Source organism: Antedon bifida, chromosome 6 (assembly GCF_963402885.1).
Source record: "Antedon bifida chromosome 6, ecAntBifi1.1, whole genome shotgun sequence".
Taxonomy (NCBI): Eukaryota; Metazoa; Echinodermata; class Crinoidea; order Comatulida; family Antedonidae; genus Antedon; species Antedon bifida.
This window is the reverse complement of record NC_136231.1, coordinates 6,943,876-6,961,191: the sequence shown is the minus strand read 5'-3', so window position 1 is coordinate 6,961,191 and position 17,316 is coordinate 6,943,876. Positions and strand designations below refer to the sequence as shown.

The following is a 17,316-nucleotide window of genomic DNA, read 5'->3' as shown; positions in this document are numbered from 1 at the left end:
CCCAGCACCATTGAAATTTTGTGGTTGGTATGTCGGTCATTGTTTGAAATGATGGACTCTTGATCCAGTCGTTAGAAACAGTGACGAATTACAGCTGGTTTGATTTTCCGAACATAATTTCTGACAGTAACTCTTCGGCTACACTCGGATATACCATTTTCTTCTCGATAGCTCGAATCAAGGGCAACCCGATGAACCGATTTGTTTGACTATTTCTTTTCTGATGTAAATTGTCTAAATTTGATTTAACATAGATATATTTATTCAACTTCGAATATCTAGCCTGAATTTATTACATATGTTGGTAAGAGAAAAAAGTCAGACCAAGGACGGCGACGTGCGGTTGATTTGGACGATGTGATTACATGCTTATATGACCTGATTATAGCTACCTGATTTTTCTAAAGTAGGTAGGCCTATACAAACTACAATATCAACAAAATATACTTATTCAATAAAAGTGTCTTCACGATATGTCACTCTTAATCTGCGTGTGTAGGAATAACAATCACAGCCTTCAAACGCAGAAGTTACTGATTTGTTTCTAGTAATTTAATTTGAAACAGGAAGACATGCCTTAAATCAAGGGTTACATGCAAATAGGGAATTTGAAAAATAAGCTCAATTCACAGAATTCGGACTGAACTTTTAGAATATCGAGTAATTATATAGCTGTATTATTAATGAAGAACTACATAATACACAAAATTCTCATAAGTTTCTGCTGTGGTCCTCTACAGAATGTAAGCTTAGTATTATGTTTAACAATAGGTCATAACCAATAATCTAAGGAACTACTACCTACTTCTTCCTAAGTTTAAAAGGAATATATTACATAATGTTTGCCCAAAAATGTTTTTATTTACGCTGTTGCTGTGCCAATAAATTGATATGAACTTTTTGGCAACATAAATACTGGCTTTTATACTATACATCATATGTTTCTGAAATGTGCACGTTTTGTGCTCTCGTCCTCGCACGTTATTTGTCAATCAATGGTCAAAACTTCCTGCAGCTTAGCCTAATTCAATTACATGAAGTGATACATCAAAATACGAATCACTGAGAAGTAAACAGTTCTTATTTTCCTTCAATAGTTACAACACGTTTCTACTCTTATACCGACCGTACATCTTTTGTTATGGTACATTGATAGTACTGATTTCAATATGAAGTTTTCATCATTAGTTGGTGTGTTCATCGTCTGTACAATTGTGGACAGAGCGTATTCAGCTCAATTTATAAGTCGAAATGAAGAAAAAGATTACCGTGAATTCTTTTACAAAATATACTCACATTTTAGTGGAGCAGCCAAGAGCGGTAAAACTCAATTTGCAGTTATTATGCTTCTTAACAGAAATGATCGTTATAATTATAAAGGAAGCGCGGGAGAAGGTTGGCTTGATTTGCCGTTTCATCACTTATACCATTACACCGACCCTAATGATAGAACAATAACAAGCCGGCAATACTGTCTCGAAACCTATACAAAAGAATGCTATTATCCGGATCCGATATCGGTAGAATCGTCAGCTCCGTCAGAAGCAAGTGTTGGTAATTACTTTGTAGTAAACACTGGAACATCACAAACAAACACCTTAACAAATAACATGGTAGACACGTTGTTCGATCAAAAATTTCAAAAACTTATGCAGAGCGAATTTGCTACTGGTGACGCAGACATAATGGTATATACCCACCACTTTCCTTCTACTGATAATTTAGTGAGCCGTATGCAAAACTATTTAAAGAATTGGTCTTGGAACTGGAGATCAAGTAGAGTCTGTGTATATTTTACTGTACATAGAAATGTAATTCAAAGTGCTTACCTAATGACAGTATCTGATACGAAAAGGGAAGGCCGACTGCAAAATCCTGCAAGATATCAGCACATACAAACTGGAGTTTTGAGTAAGTATACATTAAAGATTTGCATTATTATATATACTTTCGTTTATCATGCTTTAGCTATAATGTAAGCTTTTAATATTTGAATATTTTGTATTTGCAACTTATGCCTTGTTGTAAATACACTGCAAACAGTGAGGCAAGTTCTATAGGCCTGAACCTAAAGCTTTTAAGCAGACCTTGTAAAAGTCGTGTTCTTATAATTATATCATTGAAAATACAAATGAGCATCAGAGTCACACTGCATGGAAGGAAAAACAAATTACCAAATGTTATTGAATTTATTTCAACTGTCAATCATACTGTAAAGTTAAAGTGACTCTGAGTTTTGAAATATTTGATTTGAATACAACACTGAATATTGCCAATTCCGTATTTAACCACGAATAAATCAATGTCACTATCATACACTAATATATAATTATCTCATTATTGTTTATAAGCTTACAGATTAGCCTTTTCAGTACTTTATTAGTACAGGTTCTATTATTCGATTTCAATAATAATTTGAAATTATGTCGGTACCTAAATTAAAATGTTATCATGTAGTTGGGATTAACTTTGATTTCTTCTTTTTCAAATGCTTAGCTACACAAGACTATTATTACGACTTCTATGCCAAAATCCATGAACATTTTAAGACATCAAGAAAACCAAATCGCGCCCAATTTACAGTGTTTCTTTTAATGGATCCCCTAAATCGCAACCATTGGATTCGTTCTCCAGAATACTATATGTATTATTACAGATCTAATGAAGGTACTGATAGAGTATATGGAACTGAGCATATATCACTGGCTGATGAAACAACTTCCAGTCCAAAAAGTAACAGAATGGGAAATTATGTCGTATACAATCTTAAAAGTGAAGATCAGAGAGATATTGGCGGTTATGACTATTCTAATGGGAACTGGGAACATTCCGAGCATGGCGTAATGCGCCATTTTTTATCTACTTTAACTGACGAGTTTGCCGACGCATATAGCTCAACTTGGATACCAGAAGTCCTTATTTACACGTGGATATTTCCATGTAAGTACTGTTCACAGGAAATCATCAATAACTTTAGGCCTACTACAGGTGTATTTTCAACAGCACCGGTTTCAGTAGCTTATACAACGATTGGTAAATTTCTACCTGATGTGCAAATTGATGTTTGGCGGCCTGAAATGAACGATTACAACATCTTAACGTTCTATGTAAGCAGAGGTATCGTTGATGAAAATCTCGATTCGCCCAAGAAATCTGGTGTTTGTAAGTTGAACAGCAATAGATATCGTCGAGAAGCATTTGATAACTGCGATACAGCTCAAACGTGTATGATGGAATGTCTTCGTGTTAACACAGAATGTTTCAGACTTTGTTGTTGCTGTGAAGAAGATTCAACAACTGCAATGGTGGCGTATTCTATCAACTCATTATATGCACAGTGCCACTCCCAGTCAGCTTCTATCGAAGAAAAAAGGTTAGTTTGCTTTAGACTATTTTCAATCTATCCAGTTGACTATACTGTGAGACTGATGTTATAGTTATATTATAATACCACATAAAACATAAAAGTAATTGGAAAAAAATTGTATAATCAAATTTATAAATAAACAACACTCTAGTCCTTAGGTAAAATAAAATATTAACAAAATTTATTGAAAAAAAAAAGCTTGATTTTCAATGCATATTCAGTGAGGAAAGGCCTACCCCGTCCAGTCAAGACTCAAATATTATATATCGTACTGTGTTTAAGGACTAATAATTTATCAATCAAGGTAGAGTTCATTCCATTGGCTTACCACTGATAATAATAATAATAATGACAAGAATTGAATTCAACACAATATCAGTGTATTTTCTTTACAGAACATGTTGGCGAAATTGGCTTGATAGAAATATAGGCATGGACTGCGCATGTGCTTCAAAATCAATAATTACTGAGGAGTATACTTCCTGTCTTGAAGCAGTCACTGAAGAACTCTATGCCATCGGTCCTCCACTAAATGAAAAAGGAACATCGCAAGAGGGCGTTCTGGTTGATATCTTGCGCTACCAATTTATTCCATCACAATGTCCAGACATGGGTAAACATGGATTCATGTGTACACTCAATAAAGAAGAGATAAAAGGTAAACAATTAGTGTATTAAACAATAGAGAGAAGATAAAAAGATTATATAGAGCTAAGAGAGAAAAATGAAATAAATATTATTTATCGTTTGTTCAACAAACAGAAAGTATGTACGAAACATTAGATCTTCGTCTGGTCGACGGTAATGCTTACTATGAGGGACGTCTAGAAGCCAGGAACGAAAATGGAGATTGGCTTCTTGTGTGTGACGATTACTTTGATTTGAAGGTAAACACAAATCTGAAAATGTGTTTCTTAATTACAGCGTGGTTTTACAACCACTTTTGAAACTTATTTTATGAGTTAGAATTTAGTTATCGTTCGTCAAAGAGAGAATACTAAATATGATTTGAATAAATGAAAAAGGATAAATAAAAATGTATCATTGATTCATATTTCATAGGATGCAACAGTTGCTTGCAGACAACTTAACTTTGAAGTTGCACAAGAAGCTCTGACAAGATCTCATTTTGGTTCAGGATCTGGAAGATACATTTTAGATGATTTGGGTTGCAGAGGAACTGAGAGTTCTATCTTTTCGTGTCCGAGTAGTGGACTAGGAAGAACAAACTGCCGAGAAGGCGAGGCAGCGTCAGTACGATGTGCTGTTTATGCTGGTCTTGATAATGATGATGATGGTGATGGTGATACTGATGATGACGTAGAAGAAGAATTCGAACCTGATTACGGTATTTTATCAGCATTTATTATTTAAATATTACAATTAAACTATAAAAGTAAATTAAAAATGTTACTGTATGTATACTCTATGTATGAAAATAATAATAAATGTATACTGTATTGTGAGCATAGAACACGAAAAAAACACATTTAATAGTGAGTACGTTGCCTATGATAAGATTCGGATAAATAAAAATATATACACATAACCATCATTGGATTAACATACATAATTTATATAAATGTTATTTAAAGGTGACATAGATGACCAAGACACAGGTACATCCCAGGAACAAGCCATTGACTGTAGTGCTTTTCGATCCACGAGTATTGACTATGTAGACGGTGATGGTAATAATGATGATACCAATGATGATGTATACAGTGGTGTATATGAAATAGGTCCATCGTCAAGATTTAGAGCTTATTGTGACATGGATACAGATGGCGGTGGTTGGACAGTAATCCAGCGAAGAGAAGACGACGATGTTGATTTTTACAAGGTAAATGGTAAAATGAAATTTTGTGAATTGAGGAATTCATTTGGCAGGCTTTTTTATCCGACTGACCCTAGGTTTATAAACGTATGTAAAAATGTCTTTTTGTCATTTTTTAAATACTTTGTTTCTTGCAAGAACTTAAACACTTTACTTGAAACTTGAAATAAATATTTTAGGAATTATGTCTCGACTACAAACCCTAATCCATAAACTGTATTGGAGAATGTTTGGATATTCTAAATGACTAATCCTATGTTTTTTCAACATTTTCATCTTGCATGTATACTTTTGAACAGAATTGGGTTGAGTATGAAGAAGGTTTTGGTGATCTAGATGCTAATTTTTGGTTAGGCTTGAAGAAAATTTACGTCTTAACAAACAACAAAGAATATCGTCTACGAATTGATATGACAGACTTCAACGGAAAATCGGCGCATGCTCAATATAGCAGTTTCAGGATCGAAAGCTCAAGGTTAAACAATAATACTGTAGATTATACTGCATCTAAATTTTCTAAACCTTTGAAATGGTCGTATATTGTCATTGTCACTGTCAATATTATATTTGTCAAAGATATGCATAACTTCTTTTTTCAATAGCACCCTTTTATCTAATAATAGTTGTCAACAGCTTTATTATATATATATATATATATTGGATTATTTTCAGTCATGAATGTCCATACTGCCTTCGTCTAGGAGATTTTGAAGGAGGAGATGCTGGTGATTCAATGGGAGATTCAAATTCATTTACGTTTGATGGCAACTCAAACGTAGATCAGCCATTCAGTACCAAGGATAGGCTTAACGCTGGTAACAGGTGACGTAACTTCCAGAATTAATTCCATCAATTAATACATTTTATTTACAACAGATTTCTTAAATATTTTAATGATGAACATAATAATACATTGCGAAATTATGCTGTCGCACACAATACGGCGTAAAATAATACCAATTGTTTTCTTTATCTTGTACTGTATTAGTTATAGGAGTTGTGTGAGTACCAGAAAAGCTGGATGGTGGTTCAGTAAAGGTGGATTGTGTGGGAATACAAATCCTAATGGAAAATACTTCGGTGGCCATGCGCGAAGTACGTATTACCCTAATGACGTCATCTACTGGTACACATGGAAGAATGATAGATCTCCTTTAAAAACGATTGAAATGAAGATCTACCCTGTAGCAGGAATCTTTGGTGGAAGAACAACCGGAGACTATGGCCGTTAAGATTGAACCAGGGAGACACATCCCCGATAAAACTATATAGTATTTTAAATAAATTATCAGCATTTAAGCTAAATAGGCCTCTCTGTGTTAATTTATATTATAATTCTTCTACAATCAAACTGTTATATATGTTATCAGTAATGTTTAGATTCAAGGAATTCAATTCAATTCAATTCAATTTATTTTCATAAGATACATCATTGTGAAATAACACTACAGTGTTTTTTTTTTAAATTATAATGCACTTATGCTGGAGAAACATAACTAAGCCCAGAGGGCTTTAAGGCTAGTTCCACCAGAAAAAAATAATTCAAATCGTAAAGCAATTTTAATTTTAGGTGGCCTGCTGAGGCAGATATATTGAATAATGCATTATTTTCTATGTTAATGAACTACAGGCAAGCCGACCTATTCCCAAAATATAACGGAACTTAACTCTGTCAATAATCTCTCTCAACTATATTAAACAACCTTTTTTTTTAAATCTTTTCCCGTGCTTTACTTTAGCGCCCCTATACTTTCATAAGCTTTTGTCATAATTATTCACATGAATTTGTCATCATTTCTGCTATTTCTGTTCTTTTGAATAAAGAAGAAAACTATTTACATAACAAACTATCTATAATTTTCATTTGTTTTTCTATTCTTCGCATCTGACGATTGATAGATGATACTACTGTACATTTGAATGTTTCCTCCAAGTACCGCATTCATCCATACATATTGGGTATCAAAGAAATTGTAGACCTACTGGGAACCTTTTAAACTACATTCGAACTGTCCCCTAGGAGGTGGTTGCGATTATGACCGTCATTGTATGAGAAGGTTTTAAACTAGGGACCTACTTTTACATCGCGACAGAGGAGGAGGGGGTTGGGATTAAAAGTACACTTCTGCACCCACGACATGCTCTTATGACACGTTACGGGTATTGACAAACTGCAAGCCAGCTAGGCATGCGGTTCATTGGAGCCAACGCTGACTCGCACTTTTGGCCAAAGTTGGAGCCAGTGACACATGCAAATTATGCAATGTATGACAGTAGTTTAACAGAACGCAAAAAATATACAAAAAAATTACGAAAAAAAAAACGAAAAAGCTTAAATTGAATATATGTACAATACATTATCATAAAACATCAGGGCTGTTGCATGATATGCATCATTACTATGATTACTATGCATTTATGGCGGTAAGAATCGCTTACCTATTCTAAATTAACAGTTAGGCCTAATGTGTTAGTTTGTAAGAAATGCGTGAGGTAGGTATTACTCATACTCATTCCTTTATACCTATCGATGTACTAATTTCCTGAGGCTCAAGTGTACACAAGACAACGAGAAAAGCGAGTGTATGCTATAGTATTAATAAAAAAAAATCAGTCAGTTGTATTGTCCCCCTAAAAAATGTTTACATTTTTTGTTGTTGAATGTGCCATTTTAATGTCACATAATAGTTATTCACTTTGGCAAAAAATTGGATCTAAACAAAATTTATTTACCTGAAAAAACTGTAATTTTAGGCAAAATTGGCTGCCAGCCAATGGAGTTTTGGGTGAATTTAACCATTTATTATGTCATTTTATAAGTGAAAACATTGTTTGTTTTTTATACGGAAGTGATTTAATTTATCAAAACTACTAAATAACCTATTCAAAGTCTGATTTAATTAATCTTCATTTTTCATGTTTTTGGGGGACAAAATATCTTTAAATGCATTGATTGCTATTGCATAATTTTGCTCTAAAAATATTACATTTACTTTGTGTCTGTTCCAAATAAATACACAAATGAAATAGATTGTTGCCATTCTGGTAGTCTGAACCCTACCCTGGATATTGGGATTGGAAGGCAAGCATGTTAACCAACCAAGTTACAGCTTCACTACAAATAGTGTCAAACGTTGTCACTCACCATAAAACTAAATAAATTTTCTAATTAGACTTATTTTATTTTATTGGTTTTATCTGGTTGTAGTTATAACAGCTGTGTGAGCACTAGAAAAGCAGGATGGTGGTTCAGTAAAGGTGGATTGTGTGGGAATACAAATCTAATGGAAAATATTTCAGTGGTTATGCACGAAGTACGTATTACCCCAATGACGTCATCTACTGGTACACATGGAAAAATGATAGATCTCCTTTAAAAACGATTGAAATGAAAATCTACCCTGTAACAGGAATCTTTACAGGACAAACGACTGGCGACTATACAAATTACGGTTAAATCATAGTACTGTATTAGGTTTTCAAACTTTAAGTGTTAATAGATGAAATGCCATTCCTGAGATGAAAAGAAAGCTTAAATTTTTGCTTCAACTTTTTAAACTAGTATCTGTGCTGTTGTTTTTCAGAATCAAGGAATGTAACTATAACTAAACACTTAAACGAAACCTAATATTGAAAATAATTGAGTAAATTAAGATTGTAAATATCGGTGTTTAATAAAAGTTGCAAAGCAGAGATCAAACAATGTGCTAGAGGTTGTGCACTTATTTTTCTCTCTATATATATCATTATCACAATGTGTGTTTTATTTTACCAATATTGTGTATGTTTTTGAATGTATATTTTATATTGATAAACAATTCTATGTCAAGTTCTTCTGGAGCCCCGGACATATCATGTTGTGGTGACTTTGTTGCTTTTGGAGTCCCAGGACATTTTTGAATATAATAAATTTTTAAAAAAATGAAAATGAAATGAACTTTAAATTTTTCCAATTAATCTAAAATGAAGAAATACAATTAGTTAGACCTACTTACAACAAGGCCAACAGCCATAAGTCGCGTGCTAAAACGCATAGTGATACCAGACCGACCGACCGACCGACATAGTGAACTATAGAGAAAAATACGCACCGCTATAATGTATACTCTTTCTTCCTTCCAATGCTTACAACTTAGATTTCATTTATGATTTAATGAGTAGGTTTCCTCTGGTTACACTAATGCTCACATAGTCCTATGTTAGTCCTTTAAACAGGGTTGCTACCTCATCATACAGAAACAGTTTTTTTTTTATAACTCTCAATTCTAATTAAATATTTTGTTTCTTAGAATTTACTCTTTTAGTAAATAATGGTATATCATTAGACTATTGAATAGAACAGTCACTTATCGTTCAATCTAATTTAATTTAAAATATCACGTCCTGTTGTACTTATGGCCTTAAGGATGAAGTCATACGGGACTCAATTACCTATAGTAATAGTATTACTTCAGATTTTCATAACATAATATTCTTGTGTGTTATCTTATTTGAGTGGTGAAATGAATGAGATTGGCTTAAATTAATATCTAGACAAAATTGTAAATATATTATTATGTTGTTATCAATATATTATAAATCATTTATGATTATTAGCATTATTTTCAGTTCTTTTACCGTAATAATAAATGAAACAATACTTTATAAAAAAAATCATATTACTATTTCAATATTGAAGGGTAGGTGACACGTCAAAACATTTCTGGATTGTCAAACTTTAACCGGGACTATTTGACATTAGAACACGGAGAAATAAATTGTTCGCCATGATTAGGCCTAGAACAAGGACAGTATACTATTACAGTATGCCTTTAGGCCAATCTTATTTTACCTTGGTAACTTTTATTTTCGAACTAGCCATCTGTAGGTAGTCTTTGAAGTTATTTATTTGTTTAATTATCTCAGTATGTAATAAACAAAACGTGATAAATGAATTCATGCAGCAGCAATGAGATAAACAATTTAACACAGTTCAACCAGGGCAGTCAACCAAAACATAATTAGACTATTCCAATATTTTAAATAAGTACTATTTTATATCGAACAATTAACTCTTTTATTAACATTTTCCCACTATTTAACATATTTTACTATTGTGTTTTCATAATTATTATGTTTAGTACTTAGTACTTACAATACACTTTTGTCTGCCATGAGACGTCTATTTAAAAAGTTACCCTATTTTATAATGGAATTTCTCAAGTAACTTTTGCTGATTTGTCGGATTTCATCTCTCATTCGTCGTTCCACAGGTAAGGACCTTTCAGTTTTACTCTTATTAAACATTACTTAAAATTAACTTAATTAATCAAATGTAGATGTATATTAATATTTCGATTGTAATTGGTCAATTTATTTGTTGTGTTGTTATTATTAGAAGAAGAACTAATGTACGGTATTTGTATTCAAGTCAATATTTTATTTTTGAAACAATTCTCTCATAGCATACACAATATGCCACTGTATAACTAAACAATAAAGAAAGAAGTGTATAAGTATGAAATAAATGATCAATTTGGCGATAGAACTTAGAACGATATAATTTTCTAATTTACTGTAGAAAATATAATTAAATTTAAAAAGAAAACATAAATTAACTTAATTTCTTGTTGATCGTTCCACGAGATCATTAATTGAATTAACCTCTTCTTAAAATTAAATTCTGTGTGTTGACAGTTCGACAATATTTGAATCGGACTTCTTAAATTATACAAAGAGAGAATTGTTAATGTTTATAAAAATTTTCAAAATACAAACAGGATATTAATTCAAATTCTTTCCATACCTATTTGCTTTCATAACACAGACTATTCTGTGAATCGAGGTCTGTCTTTCGGCTAATTTCCAGTAACCCTCGATATCAATTATAGATTTCCTGTTATAAATTAGATCGTATAAAAAGGGTACAGGAATCTTTGGCACAATTAACTTCGCACTAACACTGTCGACTTCAAACTCAGTTTTGTCTTTTAGAACTGCTGAGGAGGTGGCTAACAATGGGACCATTTCGTGTGTTTGTGTGTCTTCTTTTTGGCTGTTTATTAGTAGAGGAGACGTATTCGTCCAGCTACATATTCTCATATGAACGAGAAGATTATCGTGAATTCTATTTTCACATTTCTGAACACTTTAAAGTTGCAAAAAAGACAGATAATCAGTTTGCGGTTATTATGATCCTGAACAGCAAATACCGAAAGCACTACTATGGGAGTACTAGAGATGGATGGTTATATTATCCGGTACGTTACTTGTACCACTATACCCAAGATACAGATCATGACAGCACAAATCGTGTATACTGTTCTGATACATCTGATGCTGGCTGTTTGTATCCCGATCCCCAATCAACGACAACGTTTTCAGCCCCTGCACATAACCGTATTGGAAATTACTTCGTGGTTAATACTGGAACATCAACTGACACGGGATTTTCAACGGCAATAGTTGATGCTCTCTTAAGCGATACTGTTTTGACAAAGATGCACGCAGACTGGCAGACCGGTGATTATCCAGACATAATGTTGTATTCACAATATATACCTAACTCTGATGATGTCGTTACTCAACTTCAGAGACGTTTAAAAGTCTTTTCTTGGCAATGGCGTTCACCCCGGGTGTGTGTTTATTTTACATTCCACGGTCAATCTATAAAGTATACAGCTGACTTAACGCAACAAGATAAGAGTAAAATAGATTCTTTAGAATCACCAGCATATGGACACAAAATCCAAACTGGAGTAGTAAGTAAGTTGACCTGAATTTCGTTTCTTTTATGCTTAGATTAGAGCATAATTTTATTCTGACTTTCCCGAAAACCTATTTGTAAATGCAGTGAAACAAGCAGTTGACACAATTTACATATTTAAATATAGTATTTTTAGATAAATAAATGTTAATTATTCCGAATTACGGTCGAGTATGTTTGATATGTTTGAAACCTTTGAAATTAACTTAAATTAGCAAAAACAAAGATAAAGGATTTTATTTATTTATTTTGTGTTTCTTTTTGCGCTTGTTGCAAGATATACACTTATTATTTTATGTTAGAAAATATTAATGAAATGGTATTCATCTTATTCTCAGCTACATCAGACTATTATTACAACTTCTACACAAAAATACACGCTGAATTTAAGAATTCACGAAAATCAGGTCATACCCAGTTTGCCGTTTTTTTGCTCATGAACCCCGATATTCGCAACGCGTGGATCCGTGACCCAAAGAAGTATATGTATGTCTGGCGTACAGGTGACCGTAACGAAAAAATTTATGGTAGTGACAGTTTAGTAAACGCAGAATCCTCAACGTCTAATCCAACCGCTGGAAGGATAGGAAACTACGTTGTTTACAATCTAAAGTCCTCTAATCAGAGAAGTTATGAAGGCTATGACCGTTCATCAGGAAACTGGGAACACTCCGAGCACGGTATTATGCGCCATTATTTAACAGCTTTGAAAAACGAGTTTGCACGTGAGTATAGCGCAACATGGATACCAGAAGTTCTTATTTACACGTGGATATTTCCATGCAAGTACTGTTCACAGGAAATCATCAATAACTTTAGGCCTACGACAGGTGTATTGGCATCAGCAGCAGTTTCGGTAGCATATACCACGATTGGTAAATATTTACCCGATGTTCAAATCGACACATGGCGTCCTATAATGAATAATGTTGATATTGCGACGTTTTATGTGAGTAAGGGTATAGTTGATGAAAATCTTGGATCCCCAAAAAAATCGGGTATTTGTCAGATAAATAATAGAGTTCGCCGAGAAGCATTTGATAACTGTGATACAACTCAAACGTGCATGATGCATTGTCTTCGTGCTTACACGGAATGCTTCAGACTTTGTTGTTGCTGTGATGAAGATTCATCAATTGCAATGGTGGCGTATTCTATCAACTCAATATATGCACAGTGTCACTCCCAGTCAGCTTCTGTTGAAGAAAAAAGGTAGGCATCGCTTTTTTAAATGATATGATTAATCCATAACAAATGATATTATGTTAATGAGCCTAAAACTAATAAACATGGTATTCTACAAACATTACGGTACAACAGTGAATGAATAAACAACAAACAGTTTACGGAAATTTAAAAAAGAGAAAAATTGTACCCGAAAATTACCGCTGACGATTACGACAATTAAGCCCCATGAATAGATAATTATAGCCAAATAAAGCTAACAATAGTTAGAAAAAGATAAATTCCTCTAAATTCTAACTGAAAATTGTAGTAGGCCCAAATGGAGAAGAATTAAGGAAATACTGTCACTTAGTAATTATCTATTTTATGTTTTAAAACATTCTTACAGAACCTGTTGGCAGAATTGGCTCGATAGAAATATAGGCATGGACTGCGCATGTGCTTCTAAAACAACAATTACGGAGGAGTATATATATTGTCTTGAGGGATGTAATTCTGCATCGTGTGCCATTGGTCCACCGCTAAATGATAGAGGAGCGACAACAGAAGAGAGCTTTCAGTTTGGCATTTCGCGCTACCAATTTATTCCTTCACAGTGCCCAGATAAGGGTAAACAAGGATTCCTGTGTACCTTAGACGAAGAGCCAGGTATATTCTTTATTTAATATTCATTTCAAATATGTGTATCCCGAACGAGTAGCAATATGTAAAGTACATTAAAAATTACACAAATAATGATATGGTAATAATCACTATAAGACTTTATCACTTAAGACCGTTATGATGTTTTTTTAAATGTATTGTATACAATATAATTGATGTTACGATTGGCATTGTACTTATAAGGGTAGGTTGTATCAGTTGTATGTTGTTGTTCTCCCTGATTGTATTGAGGCAATTTCCCTTTTACAGTTGTAGGTACTATCAATTATTATTACCTATATTGTTTTTGCTTTAAATATAAATTTGTATTACTGGTTTCATGCACAATTATATTCCCCTTTACATTCTTTATCTAATAGAAAATTAATTTATGAATATTTTAAGTGAATGTTAAGTTTTTAATTGAGTACTTAGTTAGTATCAAACATATGCTGTTACTGTGTATATTCAGATATTTCTTGTTTATATTAGTACGGTAGTTAAGAGCTAAATAAAGGTAAAAGTTGTTTCGTTTTAAAAACAGAAAGTATGTACGAAACTTCAAACCTTCGTCTGGTCGACGGTAATGCTTACTATGAGGGACGTCTAGAAGCCAGGAACGATAACGGAGATTGGCTTCTTGTTTGTGACGATTTCTTCGATTTGAAGGTAAAGAGTAGATAAAACTTAACTTTTGTTTAATTAAAATAAACAGAGTTATTTTTATGACTGTTATTCATTATATACGACGCGTCATAAAGCACTGCTAGTTTTTCCTTAAATAGAAATGAATGTTCCCACAACCGTTGGCAATTGTCAAAATTAATTTGGATTAACTTCCGTTGATGTCGGTCACTTCCTTAGATGAATCTTCTTTTAACAAATGACAGTCCTCAGAAATTATGCTAATTGTTTCTCTAATTTAAATGTCATAGGATGCAACTGTTGCTTGCAGACAACTCAACTTTGAAGTTGCACAAGAAGCTCTGACAAGATCTCATTTTGGTTCAGGATCTGGAAAATACATTTTAGATGATTTGGGTTGCAAAGGAACTGAGAGTTCTATCTTTTCGTGTCCAAGTAGTGGACTTGGAAGAACAAACTGCCGAGCAGGCGAGGCAGCGTCAGTACGATGTGCTGTATATGCTGGTCTTGATAATGATGACGATGGTGATGGTGATACTGATGATGACGTGGTAGATACTGAGCCTTTTGCTGGCAATACATTCGATGGATATGGTAATGTTCTTATAAGGCGTAGTGATGATGATTATGATAGTACTGTACCACTACATCTTAATTACCACAACGTATTGAAGAGATTTAAGCAGCATGATGACGCGTAGTAATGATCAGATTGTTGCTTTCAAAATAAGAAATTACAATACAAATTAGGGCGGTGCCGATGATAATTAATTTACATAAATCTACATATTTTTGGATAAAGTGCGGTGCTATAAATTTGTGCTTATTTTAATAGATTTTCATAATGGTCAAAACAACATTTTAGCATCTGATAAAACCGAAGATAAATCGTATATTTACTGTATGCTAATTATAGTTTCCGTTTGTTATCACCAAAGGTGATCCAGGTGGACAAGACACAGGCACATCCCAAGAACAGCCCTTTGACTGTAGTGCTTTTCGATCGAATAATGACTATGTAGGCTTTGAAAATAATGATGATGATGTAGACAGTGGTGTATATGAAATAGGCCCGTCTTCGTCAAGATTCCAAGCTTACTGTGACATGGATACAGATGGCGGTGGTTGGACAGTAATCCAGCGAAGAGAAGACGATGATGTTGATTTCTACAAGGTAGGTCTATTCTTTTCATGTTTATTTTTACATGCTAGAGTTTAGATAGTAATTTGGAATTGTTAAATTAGTTTGATGAATAAGGTTTTCTTTAGACTTAACTTGATGTATGTTATGAGTAGATTGCCCCAGTGGAAAGCAGTGATATCACTAATCTCAGCTTCCCTCTTTAAAGTATCCTATTTGAAGATTTACATAAAATATTATTATCATATAATTTGTTGTTATCTTCAGAATTGGGTTGAGTATGAAGAAGGTTTTGGTGATCTAGATGCTAATTTTTGGTTAGGCTTGAAGAAAATTTACACCTTAACAAACACCAAAGCTTATCGTCTACGAATTGATATGACAGACTTCAACGGAAAATCAGCACATGCTATATACGAGAGTTTCAGGGTGGAAAGTGAAAGGTTAGAAACTGTATTTTCAGTAACTCAATTTTAAATTCAATTATTTTGACGAACGTGACACATGCCCATTTTAAATGCAAGGTTCTGTTAAAATTCAGTATGCATTGGTTGCGATTTAAAAAAAGGAGGACATTTCTTTAAAAATGTACAACTTTACCTAAACTGTCGGATACTACCATACTGTCTAAAACAAGTAAATAATAATAGTTACCGTACTACTACATAGTAACTTTGCGTGTCAGAGAACTAAGTAAGTCAGATAGTGGACCTTGTCTGGACTATTTACTCGAACATAATTGTACAGAATGCTTATTGAAACAAAAATGTTGTTAAGTAATTTGTTGGTGAAGCAGGGTCTGATCATTCATAGTAGCAAACCGTCTGGCATATTATTAAACTATTTCTTTGGTTTAGCCACGAGTGTCCGTACTGTCTTCGTCTTGGTGATTTTGTTGGAGGAGATGCTGGTGATTCTATGGGCGAATCAGATCCACTTACGTTCGATGGCAACTCAAACGTAGATCAGCCATTCAGTACCAAGGATAGGCTTAATGCTGGTTACAGGTAAAGTAACTAATCGAAGATATACTTACTGTACTTTTAATTCTATTAATTTACAGCACACTTACGATTTTACTTTAAGTCATTTCATTAAAGTCTTCTGGTTCATATGCCGTAATGCTACAATTCACAAGGACAAATTTAATTGTTGTTAGCTGTAGCTTGATCATAGTTACCTTGCTTGCCTTCCAATAAAAAATAAATTGAAAAGAAAGTGAGGTGACCAGAGTTGTAACTCACGGCTCTTTCGACTTCACTGACTCCAAATCCTCGAACGACATTTAGTTTATAATGAAAAGTTTCATGCTGTTAATGCGTATGATTTATTTAATTTTTTAAATTAGAAAAAATATATAAAATTTATTATCATTTCAATTGCTTGTTTTTACTTCAGTTATAGCAGCTGTGTTGGTACTAGAAAAGCAGGATGGTGGTTTAGTACAGGAGGATTGTGTGGGAATACAAATCCTAATGGAAAATACTTCGGTAGCCATGCACGAAGTACGTATTACCCTAACGACGTCATATACTGGTACACCTGGAAGAACGATAGATCTCCTTTAAAGACGATTGAAATGAAGATCTACCCTGTAATAGGGATCTTTAGTGGACGCTATAGAGGAGGAGGTGACTATGCCGATCCTAATTGATTAATGGTAGATTGTCCCTAATTATCGAATATACCAATTTAATGTCACAATAATGAATATTGACTCTGAGCAAACATTGGATTGAAAAGTGTCCTATTTA

The 17,316-nt window shown here is 33.5% G+C and overlaps 2 protein-coding genes across 2 annotated transcripts; both read left to right on the top strand.

The window, feature by feature from the left end:
* The first annotated feature begins 1,169 nt into the window (after nt 1-1,169).
* Nucleotides 1,170-6,692, top strand: LOC144845047 (uncharacterized). Its single transcript, XM_078702174.1, has 9 exons — nt 1,170-1,911; nt 2,497-3,373; nt 3,763-4,025; nt 4,130-4,254; nt 4,430-4,715; nt 4,963-5,210; nt 5,504-5,679; nt 5,877-6,026; nt 6,193-6,692. The coding sequence occupies exons 1-9, from the start codon at nt 1,170-1,172 to the stop codon at nt 6,434-6,436; spliced, it is 3,111 nt and encodes a 1,036-aa protein (XP_078558300.1). The 3' UTR covers nt 6,437-6,692.
* A 4,464-nt stretch (nt 6,693-11,156) lies between these two features.
* LOC144844132 (uncharacterized) lies at nt 11,157-17,316 on the top strand. The gene is made up of 9 exons (XM_078700874.1): nt 11,157-11,948; nt 12,288-13,161; nt 13,523-13,782; nt 14,321-14,445; nt 14,712-15,015; nt 15,360-15,595; nt 15,830-16,005; nt 16,420-16,569; nt 16,961-17,316. Exons 1-9 carry the CDS (start codon nt 11,201-11,203, stop codon nt 17,214-17,216), a joined length of 3,129 nt encoding a protein of 1,042 aa, XP_078557000.1. The 5' UTR covers nt 11,157-11,200; the 3' UTR covers nt 17,217-17,316.

Excerpts from the sequence above, each read along its gene's own strand:
- LOC144845047 (XM_078702174.1), top strand. The coding sequence starts at position 1,170 with ATGAAGTTTTCATCATTAGTTGGTGTGTTCATCGTCTGTACAATTGTG. Across the intron at positions 4,716-4,962 it reads AGAATTCGAACCTGATTACG|GTGACATAGATGACCAAGAC; the intron begins GTATTTTATCAG and ends TGTTATTTAAAG. Across the intron at positions 5,680-5,876 it reads TTCAGGATCGAAAGCTCAAG|TCATGAATGTCCATACTGCC; the intron begins GTTAAACAATAA and ends GATTATTTTCAG.
- LOC144844132 (XM_078700874.1), top strand. The coding sequence starts at position 11,201 with ATGGGACCATTTCGTGTGTTTGTGTGTCTTCTTTTTGGCTGTTTATTA. Across the intron at positions 13,162-13,522 it reads GCTTCTGTTGAAGAAAAAAG|AACCTGTTGGCAGAATTGGC; the intron begins GTAGGCATCGCT and ends ACATTCTTACAG. Across the intron at positions 15,016-15,359 it reads CAATACATTCGATGGATATG|GTGATCCAGGTGGACAAGAC; the intron begins GTAATGTTCTTA and ends TTATCACCAAAG.